Source organism: Bombina bombina, chromosome 11 (genome assembly GCF_027579735.1).
Source record: "Bombina bombina isolate aBomBom1 chromosome 11, aBomBom1.pri, whole genome shotgun sequence".
Classification (NCBI taxonomy): domain Eukaryota; kingdom Metazoa; phylum Chordata; class Amphibia; order Anura; family Bombinatoridae; genus Bombina; species Bombina bombina.
Genome location: NC_069509.1, coordinates 75248145 through 75270644, shown reverse-complemented (window position 1 = coordinate 75270644; position 22500 = coordinate 75248145). Strand labels below are relative to the sequence as shown.

Genomic DNA, 22500 nt, shown 5'->3' with positions numbered 1-22500 from the left:
AAATTGCTTTATTCTCTAGTTAATCGACACATTGCATATGAACTGGTGCTTTAGTGTAACTGCCTAATTTACAATTACATTTTATTTCAAAATGACCTGCAAAAAAATTCTCTAAAAAAACTTCTCATCGCAGAAAGTGAAGGAAATCTCTGCCTCTGGGATCTCCATTAAAGTCTATGGCAAATTTGTATTTTTACCACGTCAATGGAAACTAGGCCTATATCAGCAATTACACACTGCATTGTAAATCACTTGCACACAAAATATTTTTTTTTCAAGTGTTTAAATTGTCATTTTATTAACAAAAATATGCATTGTTTTTCTGTCTAGATAGTTATCGCCTCTGTTGTGGTTAATTAGGTACAGATATTAATGAGATCCTGCACTGATCAAGCATATATGTGTAGAATATAGCAAGGTTATCCCTACAGTACTGAAAATGCTCTCTTTCACTTCACACAGAAATTAAATCCCCCCCCCATCATTTTAGAGATAAATTACAGGAAAATAAATAATGACAGTACATCACAAACATATAACATTCTTAATTACATCCCTAATTAGATAAGTTTAAGGATTTATTTTATTATTAATATAAAAAAAAAAAAAAAAAAAAGGAAATGAGCAATATATAGTATTATTTATTTAGTAGATTTTAGTGATAGGATATTATCATGTCTTGATATTCATTATTAATTGTGAAGTTTATACGTTTAGATTTTTTTTTTATTCCTAGATCGATAATTCCTGATCATAGATTAAAAAACAAAACAAAACAAACCTCTAAGAGGTTAAATAAAACTGCTCAGGAGACAGATGTGAGGCTCCAAAGCAGAATATGGACAGTGAACCAATCAGGAATAGCAGTCACACAAAGCCACTAATCACAGGCCTGAGATAGCTGCAGTACTTGTGGCTCCCGAGTAAGACTTCAGCTATGCGTTTAACCCCTTTGCGGGGATAAACCACATAGTTATCCAAAAAATATATGCTCTGATGAATTACAGCATGTCATTTTTTTGCATTAAAATGTCCCTTTAATATAACTCCGGTAACCTTTTCCTCTAAATGTCCTGTAAAAGTGGGTAATACAACTGTTTTACATACAAAACTAAAATAAGCCTTTAAATAATCCCTGTGCCACACTTCATGCTTCTGATCTCTGCAGGAAAATAAACTACAACATAATTAGAATTAGATGTGCGTATACTGAATATTATGCATTCTTTAGTGCAGTCTAATTCTATATATGGGCACTGAAAGCAACAAATGCTCTGAGAATGCGAGTGGGAGGGGTATGTGTCTGATCTGTCTCTTTAAAAAGCAGGGATTTCCAAGATTTTCAAATTAGGGGACAGTCGTTTGTTTTTAAGCACTTTTAACACCAGTGACGAAACTTTAGATATTCAAATAATAGGAACACCAAACACTTCTTACTTTTGTGTACAAATTGTGCTTTTGTCCCACACTCCCTAGACCAGTGCTTTCCAAACTGTGTGTCGGGACACACTAGTGTGTCAGCAGCAGTGTGTAGGTGTGTCCCTGCTTCAGCACAATTTTTTTTTAAATTTAAAAAAAACATTTTTGGGGGTTTCTGACTTTCCGCCTGCCTGCTATGCATATCACATGGTTGACACGTGATTGATACCTAGGGGGATCACAGATCATCTTAACCTATTGGAGCAGCTCAGTGGGAACTGAAACTATTCCCATTGGCGGTACACATTGGCTCCTGACTGCACGTGTAGTCTCCTTAATTGGCTCCTGACTGCACGTGTAGTCTCCTTAATTTGCTCCTGACTGCATGTGTAGTCAGTGAGTGGGACAGCAGTGTGTTTGCAGCGCGGGAAGTAGTCAATCGGACTCACCGAGCTCTGAGGGCGGCAGCTTAAACGCTGAGCAGAAGTCTGGGGTTTTTTTTGCAACTAGCTCCCAGTAGTGCATTGCTGCTCCTGCTCTTGATATATGGATAGGAAGTGGAAGCTTAAAAATGCTTGATGATGAAATGCGAGTGTCTTTATCTAATATTCCACCAAATATTCAGAAACTGTGTTCATCCCATCAACCTCATAGATCCCATTAAACTAGTAAGTAGCTATTGGTGTTAAACTTTTTTTTAATTCTTGCACATACTGTTACTGGTAAATACATTTCGTTATTATATAATTTATGTTTGTGTCCGTATCTCTTAAAACAAGTTAGTTCAACCTCCTGTTTGCCAGTACAACTGAATTACTGTGTCGCAACATGATGTTGGTCTAAAAAGTGTGTCACCAACATGAAAAGTTTGGAAAGCTCTGCCCTAGACAGATGAAAAAGGAAACTCTATCATAGCTGGCGGCTTAGGCAATTTGCAGTATTTTTAAAACCTATTTAATTTGTTTGGTTTCCAGGTGACAGAGAGTGTTGTTTGGACTCCTAAGGAGCGTGGGACTAGCACCGTTTTAACACAAACCCAAGAGGTGTTCAATATCCCTTTAACTGAAACAATATAAATCAATACTTCTATGTAAACAAATGTCAAAACAGTAGCAAAAGAAACAGCACAAAATGACAAATACACAGATCACAACGTCTACAAATATAAAATGATACCATTGGAGAAAAAGAAGACCGAGGGCAGATACTTGGGTATTGTAAGATTAGCCTTTGGTTGGACAACCCCACTTTAAAAAAGGGACAGCAATTCAAAATGTAAAAAGCTTTTAAAGGGCCATTATAAAAAAGACAATTTTCTAATTCCATAGAGCATGTTATTATAAGACCCTTCACCTCTATGTGTTTAACCACTTTGCAGGGTTTAGCGCTGCTGATTGGGTCAGTGGCAGTTTCTGCTCAGGACCAGCAGTGCACTGCTGTTACTCCTGTTTGTTTAACACCTTTGCTGGGTTTAAACACATAAACGTGCAGGGTCTTAAAATGACATACACTAATGAATTAGAGCATGCAATCTTTAAACTATAATGGCACTTTAAGTTATTCAAGGTGAAGGATATTCAAGAAGTATTTTCTTGGACTGTAAAACAATGCAAACTTTGCTAAAATTTCCCCATGTGCTCTAGGAAGAGTTTGCTCTCCTACAATTCATTAAAAGGGACATGATACCCAACATATTTCTTTCATGGTAGAACATGCATTATCATCTAAATTTTCTTTGTTCTCTTGGAATCTTTTATGGCAAAGCAGGTATGTAAGCTCAGGAGCGTGCACGTGTCTAGAGCACTATATGGCAGCAGATTTGCAAGGATATTATCCATTTGCAAGAGCACTAGATGTCAGCACTATTTCCTATCATGTAGTGCACCAGACACCTACCTAAGTATCTTTTAAACAAAGAATTTCATTGGAACAGAGCAAATTTGATAATAGAAGTAAATTAGAACGTTTTATTAAAATGTTATGTTCTGTCTGACTCGCAAAAGAAAATGTTTGGTTTCTTATCCCATTAAATTATATTCACTTAAAGGGACATTAAACCCAAATTTTGTCTTTCATTATTCAGATAGAGAATACAATTTTAAACAACATTCAAATTCACTTCTATTATCTAATTTGCTTCATTCTTTAGATATCCTTTGTTTAAGAAATAGCAATGCACATGGGTGAGCCAATCACATGAGGCATCTATGTGCAGCCACCAATCAGAAGTTACTTAGCCTATCTAGATATGCTTTTCAGCAAAGAATATCAAGAGAATGAAGTAAAATAGATAATAGAAGTAAATTAGAAAGTTGTTTAAAATTGCATGTTCTTTCTAAACCATGAAAGAAAAATTTTGGGTTCAATGTCCCTTTAACAGTTTTATGATCTGGCAAACTTAGTCTAAGTGTAAAGCTACCAACAGAGTATACACAAAAACTGCTGATCAGCGATATCGGTAAATATCTCACCAGTCTCATCTCAGGCAGCAAGTCAACCTTTGGCCTCGTCTTGTGTTCCACGGATATCTTATAGTTAATCTGCGGTAACTCCAGGTAGCCCAGACCGAGACCCACCTTAGGGGAAAGAAGATATTTTGATTTTATATTTATTTTACATAAAAATCACATTTACAAACCTCAGAAGGGAAAATAAAACCAAAAACGTTGCAGGATTTTTGGGAACATGGGGATGAATACATAACATCTGTGTATTGTGTACCTTGTACAGCTTGGGTCGTGTTGGCTGGAAGTCATCAGGGACGCAGGGTTTGATCTCCTCTGGTTGTCCTCCCAGCACGTCCCAAAACTCTGGTGTTTCTTGCTCTTGGACAAGAAGGGTGATCTCTGCTTTTCCTTTCCGCTCATTTTTATTGATTTTCTCTGCAAACAGCCTAGAAGTGGAGGTACAGTAAGTAATGCGCACACGTCAATGTTTCTACCCCAATAAGCTTCATCTAAAATCCAGAAGTGCATCAAATATGAACATCTCAAATGCTACTGGATGTCTCTTTACATATCACTAGTTATGGCCTCATCTTGAGTATTATGTGCAGTTCTGGAGGCCATATCTCCAGAAAGATATCAAACTGGAATCTGTTCAAAAGGGCAGCTAGTAAAATGGTACGTGGTCTAAATAATAAAACTTACAAATACCTAAATATGTATGGCTTAGTGAAGAGGGATGGGTTATGATAGAAACTTTCAAGTATATTAAGGAACAGTCTACTTCAAAATTGTTATGGTTTAAAACTATAGGCAACCTCTTTATTATCCATTCCCCAGTTTTGCATAGGCAAAGAATGACTCGGGAGTATGGGAAGTGGGAGGGATACTTAAAGGGACATTATACACTCATTTTTCCTTTGCATAAATGTTTTGTAGATGATCCATTTATATAGCCCATACAGTTATATAAAAAAAAAAAAAGTATAGTTTTGCTTATTTTTAAATAACATTGCTCCGAGATTCCTAACCAAGCCCCAAAGTTTTATGTGAATACCGTCAGCTACCTACTCCAGCTTGCTCCTGTTTATGTAAAGGGTCTTTTCATATGCAAAAGAAGGGGGAGGGGGGGGGGGAAGTGTCTTATTGCCCACTTGCATTGGGCTTTCCAGCTACCTTTTCATCAGAGCTAAACAGAGCTGAAAATGAATGTATACTGTCCCTTTAAGCTATGCTGGGGTGTCAGTCTCCTCCTGGTGGCGAAGATTTGAATTCCCAACAGTAATTGAATGGAATCATGGACTCTACATGCCATTGGAAAGAAATAGGCAACTCCTTTATTACCCATTCCCCAGTTTTGCATAACCAACACTGTTAATTTAGACACCAATCAGCAAGTGCTACCCAGGTGCTGAACCAAAAATAGGCCGTCTCCTAAGCTAACATTCCTGCTTTTTCATATAAAGATACCAAGAGACCGAAGCAAAATTGATAATAGGAGTAAATTAGAAAGTGGTTTAAAATTGCATGCTCTGACTAATGAAAGTTTAATTTTAACTATAGACTATCCCTTTAAGTGCAGGGTGCGTTATCTTTTGAACAACCCTGTACAAATAGTAACGCACAGTGTGGTTTTACAGGTGGATGGTTGAATTTTGTATTCAAAGCTCACCCTATACTTTTAATAGATAGCATTCCATAACTATGTATATGTATGAAGTCTTTAATGCTTAACTTTCATTAAAATAGTATAGCTGAGAACTACATGAAGAACTTTACTACTTGTATACAACCAGCGCTCGAGCGATATCCAACATGAATTTTACTGCTTGTCTATTGTGCGAGAGATTTAGCGCACCTGCTTTATCTGATATGCAGATATTAGCGTGCCGTAGAATCTCTCTTGAGCTCTAAAAAAAAAAAAAAAAAAAAAAAAAAAAAAAAAAAAAAACTTTGGACTTCTATTATGAACTCTAAAATAGATTCGCTATTCATTGTGCTCCAGAGATTTTAGCCTACAATAGGACTTACATTTCTGTGCTCCACTTGTAATCTAAACGTTTACAGAAAATGCATTTTTGAATTATATGTCCCTTTAAGCTAAAGCTTAAAGGGACAGTCAACACCAGAATTTTTGTTGTTTTAAAAAATAGATAATCTCTTAATTACCCATTCCCCAGTTTTGCATAACCAACACAGTTATAATTGCACACGTTTTACCTCTGTAATTACCTTGTATCTAAGCCTATGCAGACTGCCCCCTTATTTCAGTTCTTTTGACAGACTTGCATTTTAGCCAATCAGTGCACACTCCTCGGTAAATTCACGTGCATGAGCTCAATGTTATCTATATGAAACACATGAACTAACACCTTCTAGTGGTGAACTGTCAAATGCAGAGACAGCAAAGAGTACAAAGCAAAATTCGTGATAAAAGTAAATTGGAAAGTTGTTTAAAATTACATGTCCTATTTGAATCATGAAAGTTTTTTTTTTGGACTTGACTGTCCCTTTAAGCTTTAAGAGCTCTCTGGCTTCCAATATCCCCCACTCATCTTTATTGATGAAGAATAATTTTTCCATAAATATAAAAATAAACAATATAGCAGAAGTGATAGCAATTAAAATAAGAGCAAATAGGTCATGTGATACGAATCAGGGGAAACGAAAACAAAAAAATCATTATGAGCTAATCCGTAATTAGATTCATCCTGTTTTCTTAACTAGAACTTCCTTTCCTCAGCGACAACAGCAGACAAAACATTATTTAGGTCAATAGTTCACCATAGCCTAGACCAGGCTTCAAAAATCATACCAAGCTCAGTGCATATTAAAGGGACAGTCAACAGCAAAATTTTTATTGTTTAAAAAGATAGATAACGCCTTTACTACCCATGCCACAGCTTTGCACAACCAACATTGTTATATTATATAGATACCGTTGTGCTCTCTCCCGTAGAGTTGTGCATGAAACTGCACTAATTGGCTAAAATGCAAGTCAATAGATAATAAATAAAAAGTCATGTGATCAGGGGGCTGTCAGAAGATGCTTAGATACAAGGTACTCACAGAGGTTAAAAGTTTATTAATATAAATGTGCTGGTTGTGTAAAACTGGGGAATGGGTACTAAAGGGTTTATCTATCTTTTTAAACAATAAAAATACAGTCCCTTTAAGTTAAAGCATGCAGACATTTTTAAGCACGAACATAAAACTTGTGTCTATAACTGGAGTGTAAGCATGGAGCAGAATGTCACCTTGCTTTGGTTGTGCCACTCAATGTGGCCTGAGCTCCTCTCCAGATATAAATGTCCAGGCCATGATCCAGCAGAAACACAAACCTGAAAAAAGAAAAAAAACGAACAGAGGTTAGAGGAAATCTAAACAGCGTTCTAGCAACATCTTGCTATTAAAGTAAACAGAATACACGTACCGAGGATCCAACGATGAAGATTTCAGAGGAACCGGCTCTAAGCGAATGTTCTTTTTGCCATAAACTCTGTACAGTCTACAAGAAAGGATCGTGTTAGCTGCAGTACGGTGTGCACAGAGGAACCCTAGGTTATAATATGAAACTGTTGTATTTCTAGAATGTTTGCCTCTGTGCAATTATATTGGTTATATTGAGGGGACATCAAACACCTTGTAATTACACGATGTTCTGCAGTCTTGCATAAAATAACTTCCTTTATGAGTATTCGCAAAATTTTAATGCATTGATACCGAGTCTGCTGCAATGGTTTTTTTTAACAGTCAAACTCGACCCAACGCCATTTGGAGGAGCCAATCAAGGCACAGCTAGCCGCTGTCATTTTGTTAGCGAACATTCCATCTCTACTGAGGGCATTTACAGATAGATTTGTGGCAGGGTTAGGCTTGTAGACCATGTGAACTTACAATTTTCCGAATTGGAAAACTTAATTTTCAAAGCGAAATTACAGGAAAATGTATTGCAAAGTTTTTTTACTATATATAATTATTATACAGCAGTAACATCTGTGTACTTCATACTAATAGCCATTTGTGCCGTAACAGCCAATCAAAATTAGCAGGACATATCTACCAGCCAATGAGCATTATCAAACAACTGATACTGCTGTATGAGTTTAAAGGGACATTCCAGCCAAAATGGGAATCCACATGAATTCACAACCTGCTGATTCAAGGCTAACTCTGCTACATATATGTGCCACATTGGATTTATCAGATAACGGCAAAAAAATGTTTTTTTTAAACTAAATTCATAACAGTGACTAGCTTTGTTGTCTGTGGACTAAAGCCCAGATTGGCTCCTCCAAATAAGCCAAAATGGTGGGTAGTGAAGCACATTGTATCCCACCTAATGAGGAAGTTGGCGGCCGCAAGCCGCAGTCGGCTCTTTTTGGAGTTGCATTTAATCTAGCGAGAGTGTAATACACTGAGATCTGGATTTGCACAGATTCTCATTCATTAGGTTACGATGTGCACATCTCTAGAGGGTAATAGAAATTTCGATAATAGAAAAAAAATTGTAAAAGTTGTTTAAAACTGTATGCTCTGAATCATAAAAGAAAATACATATTGGGGTTTTATGTCCCTTTAAGATGTGACATATGTTATTCTATAGCAACACAACAGAATTTTTTTGCGATTATAAGGGGTTTACTGTCTTACAAGAAATATCTGCAATGCCTGCGGCTGGGGGACTTGGAGAACGCAATATCCCTTTTGCTCTTCCTTACCTAGTGATGTACTGGGCATCCTCTACAGTGTAAAACCCGCTTGCTGATCCTCCTTCTATATATGAAATTTCATTATCGAAAACCTGTAGGAAAAAGAAATCGCACATAAATATAGGTGCTTAAATGGACAATGAACTCAAATTCTATTCTAATTTTATATTCAACGGTTCCGTTCCTTCATCCGCAGAGGGTAAACCAATTGCAAGTCTAAGGCCCTACGCTTTTTATTCAGGCTTTAGACTTTGGTTTAACCTCTAAGGAAGAAGGAACGGGACCTGTGAAACGTGTAAGGGACTCGTTAGCCGCCCTAAGGCGCTTATGACTATTGCACACACACACACACAATATATATATCTGGTTTTGGGATCCAAGCACTCACTGTACGTTGAGTTGCCTGGGTGCACTCTATGGTAGATAGGTAGAAACTTTTCATGTAGAGTAGAGGCACACACAGGTTTTAATAAGCATACATTTTATTGATTCATAAATTCAGTCAACGTTTCTGTCCTCACAGTGACCTTTGTCAAGACTGTTCTCCGTGTTAGATTGAACGAAGCAGTAAGCGAATGCTGATGAAGGGTAGCCTATATCCTAAAACGTTCCAATAAAAATAACCTTGTTATTCCTTTACAAGACCTGAGAGTGCATTTGTTTGAGTGGCTATATATATATATATATATATATATATATATATATATATATATATATATATATATATATATATATATATATATATATATATATATATATATATAAAAAAAATGGGAACTTTGTGTACGGTCCCAATACCTTCTCTTAAAGCATTTTTCAGCGCAAAGCATATACCAGAACAGACTGTGTGAATATTAGCCTTGGAGAGCTATTAAAGGGACAGTCTACACTAGAATTTTTATTGTTTAAAGATAGATAATACCTTTATTACTCAGTCTCCAGTTTTGCATAACCAACAGTTATATTTATATACTTTTTATCTATTACCTTATATCTAAGCATCTGCAGATTGCCCCCTTATTTTAGTTCTTTTGACAGACTTGCATTTTAGCCAATCAGTGCTGACTCCACGGGCGTGAGCACAATGTTATCTATATGACACACATGAACTAACACCCTCTAGTTTTGAAAAACCTGTCAAAATGCATTCAGATAAGAGGCGGCCATCAACAAGGGCTAAGAAATTAGCATATGAGCCCACCTAGGTTTACCTTTCAACTAAGAATACCAAAAGAACAAAGCAAAATTGATGATAAAAGTAAATTGGAAAGTTTAAAATGGCATGCCCTATCTGAATCATGAAAGTTTATTTTTGACTAGACCGTCCCTTTAATACCCCCTTGTTTATACCTCATGACAATTGAGTTTTTTTTATGTGAGTGTATGATCTTTGAGTAATGTATTTCTTTAATAAAACAATATCACACTATTCTGCTCTTTCTACATTCTCTCTCATGCAGGGTGTTATTGGCTGAACCGGAGACATCACAAGAAACATGGTATCTACTCTGCCTTACTCCAAACGACAAGGAAAGCGCAAAGGTACAAAGCACCCGTTTCATATGTGCTGTCCCTGACAATTCATCTCCCTTACCTGACTGAACTCCTCGCTCTCATCTCCCATCTCCTCTCTGATGGTGCGACATTCAGCCCCCAGGTAGTTGCGCAGGTTGACTGCATGGATGGCAGAGCAGGCTTTTTTATCTAGAGTCGCCTCTTGTCCAATCCAATAGTAGATTTCCCAGTGCAGAGCTCCATTATCATCCAGGAATGTCTTGACGTAGAAGAAGTATGAGAAAAATGATGAGAGAAAAGACAGGGAAATAGAGTGAAAAGGCAAGAAAGTGAAAGACAAAAGCAGAGACGAACAAGGGTGCAAGGAAAAAGCACAAGAAAGAAAAAAGTGAAATGCATGCGAGTGAAAAGGCAAAATAGAAAAAAAATTATAAGAAGAGAGACAGGAACGAAAAAGTGAGAGGAGAGGAAAGAGGGTGAAAAAGCAACAGAAAGAAAAAAGTGAAACGCGCGCAAGAGCATGAAACGGCAAAAAAGAGATAGTTAAGAAGTGAGACGAGAAAGAGGGAAAATTGAGAAAGACAGAAACATAGCGTCAAAGTAATCATTTGATTAAAGGGATCACAAACAGCACATAACAGGTACAAATCACAGCAATACAAGGCAAGACTAACGATGATTATGTCAGCACAAATGTATAACTATAATGCTAATTGTTTATAAAAACTTTACAATGTGGCTTCTCTCTAGTCACCTTCAGCACTATGTAGCAGTCAGCCTCATAGAATTTGCCATGTAAGGCCTCGTCCACCATGATGGGAATAAAGTTTTCAATCTGCCAAACCGTCAATCCAGGAATCTGCCCCACGTCCTCCAAGAAGAATTCAGAATAATCTAACGGAGGCTTCTCCAGGCCTTTGTCCCAGCGCCTCGCCTTAAGGTCAGGGTACTTCATGTCTCCATTCTCCTGTTGGAGGGAGTGGACAACATATTAGAAAATCAATCAAACAAGGGTGGGAATATAGAACACTTTCCCTCTTATAAATATTAACTTTCCATATGAAGCCATCAACAACAAGAACCAGAAATAACTTTACTGAAATTTTTTTGAAATTTAAGAGACTAACGGCTAGATTTAGAGTTTTGTTGGTAACGACCCGCGTAGCTAACGCTGGCTTTTTTCTGGCCGCACCTTTTAAATACCTCTGGTATTGAGAGTTCACAGAATGGCTGCGTTAGGCTCCAAAAAAGGAGCGTAGAGCATATTTAACGCAACTTCAACTCTCGATACCAGAGTTGCTTACGGACGCGGCCAGCTTCAAAAACAAGCTCGTGCATGATTACCCCATAGAAAACAATGGGGCTGTTTGAGCTGAAAAAAAAACTAACACCTGCAAAAAAAGCCGCGTTCAGCTCCTAACGCAGCCCCATTGTTTGCTATGGGGAAACACTTCCTACGTCTGCACCTAACACCCTAACATGTACCCCGAGTCTAAACACCCCTAACCTTACACTTATTAACCCCTAATCTGCCGCCCCCCGCTATCGCTGACCCCTGCATATTTTTTTTAACCCCTAATCTGCTGCTCCGTAAACCGCAGCTACTTACATTATCCCTATGTACCCCTAATCTGCTGCCCCTAACACTGCCGACCCCTATATTATATTTATTAACCTCTAATCTGCCGCCCACAACGTCGCCTCCACCTGCCTACACTTATTAACCCCTAATCTGCCGAGCGGACCGCACCGATACTATAATAAAGTTATTAACCCCTAATCCGCCCCATTCCCGCCTCAATAACCCTATAATAAATAGTATTAACCCCTAATCTGCCCTCCCTAACATCGCCGACACCTAACTTCAAGTATTAACCCCTAATCTGCCGACTGGAGCTCACCGCTATTCTAATAAATGTATTAACCCCTAAAGCTAAGTCTAACCCTAACACTAACACCCCCCTAAGTTAAATATAATTTAAATCGGGGGAACTTCCGGGCGGCGGCCATGATAGGTCGCTTAATTATTAGCTCCTGAAAGGCTCTGGACTAATCTATCATAAAACAACCTTTGTAACCACCATCGCTTGGGCAAACATCTTGTAAGCGATACTACTAAAGAAGCCCATCATTTAGCAGTCAATATTTTTACCCTGAAGGTCAGCTATAATTTACCGGAGTACTAACAAGGTTAAGGCCTTTCATCTAACCCCCCGGCAGAGCGCCCTAGGGCCTTTGTCGTTACGCAGTGCTTAAGACAAGTACTGATTCTATGCATACCATACGGGGATTAACTCATCAGTAGTGCCGGATGGATCCCATGGAAAGTACCTTACTAAATAAGATTGCTGCCCTGCTGAGTGAACACTTTGTGCGGCTTGAGCATGAACTTGCCACAACCTGGGGAAATGGAGTTGGCACGACTACACAGCATCACGCAAACCCAGAGCCTAAGCTGGTTCCCTCCGTAGAGAGTGAGAGGTCCGGTAGTGTATCGTGGGGAGTGCTGCCTCAAGCAGACCATCGTACGTCTGAGAAAGCCCTTGCACTAATTATCTCTGAACGCAGAGCGCATACAATTGCAGCAAGCTTAACCGAACCAACTCAGATGCTTACCACTTTATCCTCATCTCCCATGAAGATTCCTAGCCTGTCTGCACAGGGGAGCCAAAAATATCTGACACCCCACGCTCGGCTACTGCGATACTGCAGATCGCCATGCCGACTCTGGGAGGTTTATTTACCATTTCACCCCGTGCTGGAAAACTGTCATGGAGCGGCTCCTGTTTGTGGTGGCTCTACATGGAGGATTACGCTGCGTTGTACAGGCAAGCATACTTGGGTTCTCATAGCTGCCCTCAGTATCAGTATTTTCAACCCTACATTGCTGAGCGGAGGTCTGGTGTGGGTTAACAGTTATCGTATAAAAGGATATCGGTGGTAAACCCCCCACAGCTCACTTTTTGTTTAGACACTCAGAGTTACATAAACTCTCATGCATGCATTGGGGGACATTTTCATGTTTCATCTGCTTAATCAGCCCGGTATTATTGTTTTGTTTTGAGGTCTGGTGTAGGCTGCTACTTGTCATATGAGCGGACTGAGGTAGCGAACCCCCACGGTTGGCTATTCAATTGGACACTTAAAGCTACATGAACTCTTCTATATATATATCTTGGGACACTTTCATGTTTTCATGTTTTGCTGTCTTTATATTTTATATGCCAATAATAGATAATGTATACCTATATTTCCAATGCACTTGCTAACTAGCGCTTTAAACCACCATTTAAATTAACCGCCTTTATAAGAAGCAATTGTAGTTCTTTACCTGCTTTTGGTACACACTCATCTTAGATGTTGCATGTTTTCCTGTTATGTACCATTAGGGCAAACATTAATGCTTTTTCTAATCTAGATGCAACAACCTCACACAAGCAATATTCTATCCCAACTCCTCCACATACCCTCGGGAGTGTTTGTTCCCTGCCCTTCCTTGTAGTGTTTTGAGGACTTGCTGTCTGCGGCCGAGGCGACGGTCTTTTAAAACTATAGAGAACTAGGTGGGGGCCTTTATTATTGACCTCATGAATGTGATAGCTGGCTTATCACTATTCCTCATAAACAAGTCCCAGTTTACTTTCAATATAGGACTTGAAGACCAGTCTGGGTCTTTCTTACTTCTATTTTAGCTCAGCATAACCCTTATGAAAATATAACCTGTCACTATACTCTAAGTAAGCCACATGTACAGATTTCTATAGGTACTAAAACTATGCTTCCCTTTGAATTTTTGTACACGCTAAATAATCTGAGTACTCATTGTGAAACTGAATTGATACCTTTAATCTGATTTGCAGCCATTTTACTAACAGCGGGAATCCCCCGGTAGATCATCACTGCTAGATAGATTTCTGCTTTGCCCCCCTTTTTATTTGAAACACATAGCAAAATAATAAAATAAAACTCTGAGGTCCAAATGATGAGATCCACAAGTGGTCTCCTCCTTTCCAATTAGTCTTCTGTCAATGCCATCACCCCATAAAGGTGGAGGTCCAAGAGTGGCCTCTCGATCAGTATAGAAGGCTTAGATAGGTATTGGCATGTGCTTTTTTTTTTTTTTTTTATATATATATATATATATAATTTTTCTTCTTTTTCTATAGCAACTGTTCCTTATCAGAGTTTTATGTCAGACATTATTTGCTGCTTGTAAAGTATTGATTTGAAATTTTTATTATGCCTTTAGATATAGCAGACATTACTTGCATACTTTGTAATCTGTGTGATGTACTTGGTTGTATGTCCTTTTCTTTTGTAATCTATTTCATGCACTCTGACATGGTGGGCATTGTTAATGGCATATGTTTTTTCTCTCTTTTAATATGTAATTTGAGTGAAATGCCTTTTGGAACACTAACATGTAATGTCATACTCTTATACTTGTATGCCAAAACTTCGACCTCAATAAAAATATTAAAAAAAATATATATATAATTTAAATCTAACAAAATAAATTAACTCTTATTAAATAAATTATTCCTATTTAAAGCTAAATACTTACCTGTAAAATAAATCCTAATATAGCTACAATATAAATTATAATTATATTATAGCTATTTTAGGATTTATATTTATTTTACAGGTAACTTTGTATTTATTTTAACCAGGTACAATAGCTATTAAATAGTTAAGAACTATTTAATAGCTAAAATAGTTAAAATAATTACAAAATTACATGTAAAATAAATCCTAACCTAAGTTACAATTAAACCTAACCTAACACTACACTATCAATAAATTAAATAAAATACCTACAATTATCTACAATTAAACCTAACACTACACTATCAATAAATTAATTAAATACAATACCTACAAATAAATACAATTAAATAAACTAACTAAAGTACAAAAAATAAAAAAGAACTAAGTTACAAAAAATAAAAAAGAACTAAGTTACAAAAAATAAAAAAATATTTACAAACATTAGAAAAATATTACAACAATTTTAAACTAATTACACCTACTCTAAGCCCCCTAATAAAATAACAAAGACCCCCAAAATAAAAAAATGCCCTACCCTATTCTAAATTACAAAAGTTCAAAGCTCTTTTACCTTACCAGCCCTGAACAGGGCCCTTTGCGGGGCATGCCCCAAAGAATTCAGCTCTTTTGCCTGTAAAAAAACACATATAATACCCCCCCCAACATCACAACCCACCACCCACATACCCCTAATCTAACCCAAACCCCCCTTAAATAAACCTAACACTAAGCCCCTGAAGATCTTCCTACCTTGTGTTCACCTCGCCTGGTTCACCGATCGGTCCAGAAGAGGGTCCGAAGTCTTGATCCAAGCCCAAGCGGGGGGCTGAAGAGTGACGTCCATCCTCGGGCTGAAGTCTGGATCCAAGCGGCGGCTGAAGAAATCCATCATCGGGATGAAGTCTTCTATCAAGCCGCATCTTCAATCTTCTTTCTTCCGGAGCGGAGCCATCTTCTTCCCAGCGGACGCTGATCCAACCTCTTCAAGCGACGCCTACTAGCCGAATGACGGTTCCTTTAAAGGACGTCATCCAAGATGGCGTCCCTCGAATTCCGATTGGCTGATAGGATTCTATCAGCCAATCGGAATTAAGGTAGGAAAATTCTGATTGGCTGATGGAATCAGCCAATCAGATTCAAGTTCAATCCGATTGGCTGATTGGATCAGCCAATCAGATTGAGCTCGCATTCTATTGGCTGATCGGAACAGCCAATAGAATGCGAGCTCAATCTGATTGGCTGATTGGATCAGCCAATCGGATTGAACTTGATTCCGATCAGAATTTTCCTACCTTAATTCCGATTGGCTGATAGAATCCTATCAGCCAATCGGAATTCGAGGGACGCCATCTTGGATGACGTCCCTTAAAGGAACCGTCATTCGGCTAGTAGGCGTCGCTTGAAGAGGTTGGATCCGCGTCCGCTGGGAAGAAGATGGCTCCGCTCCGGAAGAAAGAAGATTGAAGATGCGGCTTGATAGAAGACTTCATCCCGATGATGGACTTCCGACTTCATCCCGATGATGGATTTCTTCAGCCGCCGCTTGGATCCAGACTTCAGCCCGAGGATGGACGTCACTCTTCAGCACCCCGCTTGGGCTTGGATCAAGACTTCGGACCCTCTTCTGGACCGATCGGTGAACCCGGCGAGGTGAACACAAGGTAGGAAGATCTTCAGGGGCTTAGTGTTAGGTTTATTTAAGGGGGGTTTGGGTTAGATTAGTGGTATGTGGGTAGTGGGTTGTAATGTTGGGGGGGGTATAGTATGTGTTTTTTTACAGGCAAAAGAGCTGAATTCTTTGGGGCATGCCCCGCAAAGGGCCCTGTTCAGGGCTGGTAAGGTAAAAGAGCTTTGAACTTTTGTAATTTAGAATAGGGTAGGGCATTTTTTTATTTTGGGGGTCTTTGTTATTTTATTAGGGGGCTTAGAGTAGGTGTAATTAGTTTAAAATTGTTGTAATATTTTTCTAATGTTTGTAAATATTTTTTTATTTTTTGTAACTTAGTTCTTTTTTATTTTTTGTACTTTAGTTAGTTTATTTAATTGTATTTATTTGTAGGTATTGTATTTAATTAATTTATTGATAGTGTAGTGTTAGGTTTAATTGTAACTTAGGTTAGGATTTATTTTACAGGTAATTTTGTAATTATTTTAACTATTTTAGCTATTAAATAGTTCTTAACTATTTAATAGCTATTGTACCTGGTTAAAATAAATACAACGTTACCTGTAAAATAAATATAAATCCTAAAATAGCTATAATATAATTATAATTTATATTGTAGCTATATTAGGGTTTATTTTACAGGTAAGTATTTAGCTTTAAATAGGAATAATTTATTTAATAAGAGTTAATTTATTTCGTTAGATTTAAATTATATTTAATTTAGGGGGGTGTTAGGGTTAGACTTAGCTTTAGGGGTTAATCCATTTATTAGAATAGCGGCGAGATTCGGTCGGCAGATTAGGGGTTAATAATTGAAGTTAGGTGTCGGCGATGTTAGGGAGGGCAGATTAGGGGCTAATACTATTTATTATAGGGTTATTGAGGCGGGAGTGAGGCGGATTAGGGGTTAATAACTTTATTATAGTAGCGGTGAGATCCACTCGGCAGATTAGGGGTTAATAAGTTTAGGCAGGTGGAGGCGACGTTGAGGGGGGCAGATTAGGGGTTAATAAATATAATATAGGGGTCGGCGGTGTTAGGGGCAGCAGATTAGGGGTACATAGCTATAATGTAGGTGGCGGCTCTTTGCGGTCGGCAGATTAGGGGTTAATTATTGTAGGTAGCTGGCGGCGACGTTGTGGGGGGCAGGTTAGGGGTTAATAAATATAATATAGGGGTTGGCGGTGTTAGGGGCAGCAGATTAGGGGTACATAAGTATAACGTAGGTGGCGGTCGGCAGATTAGGGGTTAAAAAAATTTAATCGAGTGGCGGCGATGTGGGGGGACCTCGGTTTAGGGGTACATAGGTAGTTTATGGGTGTTAGTGTACTTTAGAGCACAGTAGTTAAGAGCTTTATAAACCGGCGTTAGCCCAGAAAGCTCTTAACTACTGACTTTTTTCTGCGGCTGGAGTTTTGTCGTTAGAATTCTAACACTCACTTCAGACACGACTCTAAATACCGTAGTTAGAAAGATCCCATTGAAAAGATAGGATACGCAATTGACGTAAGGGGATCTGCGGTATGGAAAAGTCGCGGCTGAAAAGTGAGCGTTAGACCCTTTCCTGACTGACTCCAAATACCGGCGGTAGCCTAAAACCAGCGTTAGGAGCCTCTAACGCTGGTTTTCACGGCTACCGCCAAACTCTAAATCTAGGCCTGAGACTCTTATAACCTCACCTGTATCTTTTTATTTTTCTCTTCGGTAACATCGGACATCCCCTTCAGCACTTGTTTGGCCTGGTCATCCTGTGTGGAATCCTTACGTCTGCGCAGGCGCATTTTTCTTGCGGAAGAGTCTTTTGTAGCGCCGCCTGTTGAGATGTTTGAAGATAAGTAGGCATTTCATATCTTCAAAAAGTGTTCTTAAGCTAACCAAATAGATGTAAAGCAGGCATTTTTTTTTCTCTAACCAGTTTAAAGGGAAAGGGCATTACATTTAACCCCTCGCTTCCAATATATATATATATATATATATATATATATATATATATATATATATATATATATATATATATATATATATATATATATATATATATATATATATATATACACACACACACACACACACACACACACATACATATACAGCTTGTTTTTGCAGAATTTTAAATAAATTATGCCTATTTTCTTTTAAGCTACAGGCTGGCCCTAAACATTTATATTTTACACTTCTACCAGCCTGGAACATACTGTTTGTATAAACATCTTGGGTGATATGGCCTATAATTTACCACCAATGTTCCCTGCAATGGTCAAATCAGCGTAAGCCTGTAACACACTGAATACTGCTGCACCAAGTTAATCCTTATCTAATATTCTCTAGAGTGACACACATGACTAGACTTCTGTATTATGGCTATGCTGCAAATGTCACTTCTGTAATGATGTAACTGATTTTGCTAGAAAAAGGACATCACTGTGTGCACCCATTTAAAACACTGACTGGAATGCTTAGGAATTATTTCATCAGATGCTAGAGCTCAGTGTTTCTCCCCTCCAGTCCTTAAAGGAGCAGTAAATAAAGTAGATTTGCATTATCCGCAAAGGCATGATAACAAGACAATGCAATAGCACTTGATTTTTTTCCCTGATAAATTTCAAAGTTATGTCGATTTCCATTTCTCCTATATCATGTGACAGCTATCACCCAATCACAAATGCATATGCGTATATTGTGTGAATTCTTGCACATGCTCAGTAGGAGCTGGTGACTCAAAAACTGTAACTATATAAAAAGACTGTGCACATTTTGTTAATGGAAATAAATTGGAAAGTTGTTTAAATTTGCATGCGCTATATGAATCATGAAAGTTTCATTTTGACTTGTGTCCCTTTAAGTACCCCTTACAGGCCAGATTTTAATGATATCTTAAAAAGGACAATAAAGTCATAATTAGCCATTCATGATTCAGACAGAGCATACAATTTTAAACAACTTTCAAATTTACTTCTATTATTTAATTTGCATCCTTCTCTTGTTATCCTTTGTTGAAGGATTTATCTAGGTAAGCTCAGGAGCAGCAATACACATGGGTGGTTGCTTCTGATTGGTGGCTGCATGTATATATATATATATATATATATATATATATATATATATATATATATATATATATATATATATATACACACATATACATACACACACACACACCGATTGTCATTGGCTCACCCCATGGGTTCAGTAAGCAACCAGTAGTGCATTGCTGCTCCTTTAACAAATGATACCAAGAGAATGAAGCAAACTGTAAAATAGAAGTAAACTGTAAAGTTGTTTAAAAGTATGTTCTACCTGAATCATGAAAGACATTTTGGGGGTTTCACGTCCCTTTAACTAAGGCCCAGGTGAAATAATCAGCTGATGGGTGAGAGCAGGTTAGTAACCATGGTTACTTATCAGCTGATTATTTTTCCTGTGTTCTAGTTCAGCTATCATGAAATTGTGGCCTTTTAGGACTGGAATTGAGAAACTCTGCTATAGATAAGAGCCAGTGAGTTTGTCACAGCTGATGAAGCCCCTTACTTGCTGCTGCAGCAGCGACAGTGGCAGGAGAAGCCCCGGCAAGACGCAGCTGGTTCTGCAGTGAGAAGTCAATGTTGTAGAATTCTGAGGTGCGTTCGGCTGGCTTTGGTGGCATCACCAAGCTTGGGTTTTCTCGCACATCCAGAACCTGCAAGAGAATATTTGCTCAGATCCAAAGGGGCAGCAAGACAGAGAATTGATGGAGGCAACACAAATCCAAAAATGCTACGGTTTTCACTTAGAACATTAATACATTTAATGGAAATTTAGTCTGACCGCCAATAGAGACGTGGAACTTAGTATTATCATCTAGTGAACAATCTGTCCCCTTTTACACGCAAAATATCTGTAACATGTTTAAAAGAGTGCTTTGTCATATGAATATTATATTTCTTGTTTTAGCTTACTGGCCCTTTAATTGAAATGGTGCTGTATATTTAGACAGGGCACTTATAGTACTGGTTTTACGGTAAGCTAGTGCACCACTGAGATCTTATTGTGCTTGTAAATCCAAAGTGTCCAACCTTTACATATAAAGGGCCACATTGGAATTTTTCCCACTAGCAAGACTGGTGAACAAAAGATAAGTTATTCACTAAAACAAAAATATTAACAAAGACACTCATATGCTTAGTACAGTACAAGTGTGCTGTAACTAGGGAGAGCTAAGGCCATTGCCTGGAATGGAGAATTAGGGAGCTAGATAAAGGGCATTGGACAAAATTACTTTATATCAAGGAACACTTTTAACCAAAGAGTAGCAACAGCACAACTAACCTCTAGACCAGTGAGGAAGTGCACAGCCTCCGGCAATGTGACCAGACGGTTCTTATTAAGCACCAACTTCCTCAGTTTAATGCACCTGAAAAGTAAGAGAGAGAGATAAGAGGGGAGGCACTAAAGGGGGCGCTGTGAGCACTAACAGGGGGCGCTAGCACAGACAGAATGTAACATATGGGCTGAAAGACTGACCCGCCTATTTACAGACTTCCCTATTCCCGCTACCTGCACAAGCTCTCAGGGATCAATTCCAAGTTATTGTTAGAGGCCATGAATTCCTCCAGGTTGCAGAGTTTCCCTATCCCAGAGGGGATTCCATCAAAGTCCAGCTTGTTGGAATTCAGATACAACTTCTTCATCTTGGCCAGCTTGCAGATAGCAGACTGGAAATCAAGAAGATCGGGGAGTAAATGAAAGTACGGATTTAAAAGAAAAAAAATTATTATATTGAAATAGATCGAGAAAAAGAGAGAACAACAAAATGCTAGAAAAAACGAGGGGGACAAAGTAACAGAGAAAGCAAGATCAAGTGAGAGACAGCAAGAGCGAGAGAGGGCAAAAGTGAGCAAGAGATAACAGAGAGACCGTAAATGAACATGTGTGCGAGAGAACAAGACATACAGAGATCAAGAACAAAAGTCAGTACTAGAGCCAGAGAGAGGACAGTGCAAGAGACAAAGAGAGAAACAGGGACCATAAATGGGAGAGAAAATATTTGTGTCTTAAAATCAAGACCCACCAATAACAATTCGATTAAAAATTTAAAGTGATCGTAAAGTTTTATGATTTAAAGCCCAGTATCTAAACATACTCTTAAAAATAGGGGCACTTTAAGCCATTAAACTTTACAATGACGCTTTTTTTTTTTAAATACTTACCTTTTTGTTACGGTAAACATACCGCCGATCCTCCACCCGCAGATAGACGAATCTGGCTTCCTCCAATCGTTGTGTGGCCCCTTTGGTGTCCAGCTTGTGGAGGACGCAACAATTGGAGGAAGCCGGATTCATCGTCTATCTGCGGGCTGAGGATTGGCGGTATGTTTACCATAACAAAAAGGTAAGTATTTAAAAAAAGAAGCGTCATTGTAAAGTTTAATGTGTGGCCCCTTTGATATCCAGCTTGTGGAGGATGCAACGATTGGAGGAAGCCGGATTCATCATCGATCTGCTTAATACAGTCTGACATGCGAGTGGAGGATCGGCAGAAGATAATTTCCTGGTATTTTGGGGCTAGGCTGTCCTTATTATAATGTAAGAAAGTTCTCTGCCGTGAAAATCACAAGTGGGCTCAAAAAAAAGGGTGCACCCTATGTGGGCACCATTCCTTAATACAGGCAACTGAGCTCTGTTGATTACCAAATTTTTTTTTATCTTTTTCTTTGTATGAAAAGCAATTCTACCATATTAGTGCTCAAGACATGTGCACACTCATGTGCCTACCTCAGTATGCCTTTATAGAAAGAAGTTAAGTTTCAAACGAAGAGAAAGACACTAGCTTATTAATATCATCATCATCATCATCATCTATATTTAAAGCATCACCAAATTATTTTAAATTAAAGGGACACTAAACCCAAAAAAATTCTTTCATGATTTAAGTAGAAAATACAATTTTAAACAACATTCCAATTTACTTCTATTATCTAATTTGCTTCATTCTTTATATCCTTTATTGAAGAAATAGCAATGCACATGGGTGAACCATGGTTTTCGGCAAAGTATAACTATTGAATGACGCAAATTAGATAATAGAAGTAAATTAGAAAGATGTTTAAAATTGCATGCTCTTACTAAATCAAGAAAGAAAAATATGGGTTTCATGTCCCTTTAAGGGGACAGGAGAGTCAAAATTAAACTTGAATGATTCAGACAGAGCATGTAATTTT

General features: G+C 38.1%; 1 protein-coding gene across 1 annotated transcript in view; it reads right to left on the bottom strand.

The window, feature by feature from the left end:
- Positions 1–22500, bottom strand: part of FLII (FLII actin remodeling protein) — a 116333-nt gene that overhangs the window by 28478 nt on the left and 65355 nt on the right. The window contains exons 9-19 of the mRNA XM_053694603.1: positions 20838–20995; positions 20610–20694; positions 19833–19980; positions 17984–18117; positions 10845–11057; positions 10170–10349; positions 8585–8667; positions 7297–7371; positions 7121–7204; positions 4141–4312; positions 3891–3995 (exon numbers count right to left, since the gene is read on the bottom strand). Of these exons, the coding sequence (XP_053550578.1) occupies positions 3891–3995; positions 4141–4312; positions 7121–7204; positions 7297–7371; positions 8585–8667; positions 10170–10349; positions 10845–11057; positions 17984–18117; positions 19833–19980; positions 20610–20694; positions 20838–20995 (1437 nt within the window). The remainder of the gene's footprint in view (positions 1–3890; positions 3996–4140; positions 4313–7120; positions 7205–7296; positions 7372–8584; positions 8668–10169; positions 10350–10844; positions 11058–17983; positions 18118–19832; positions 19981–20609; positions 20695–20837; positions 20996–22500) is intronic.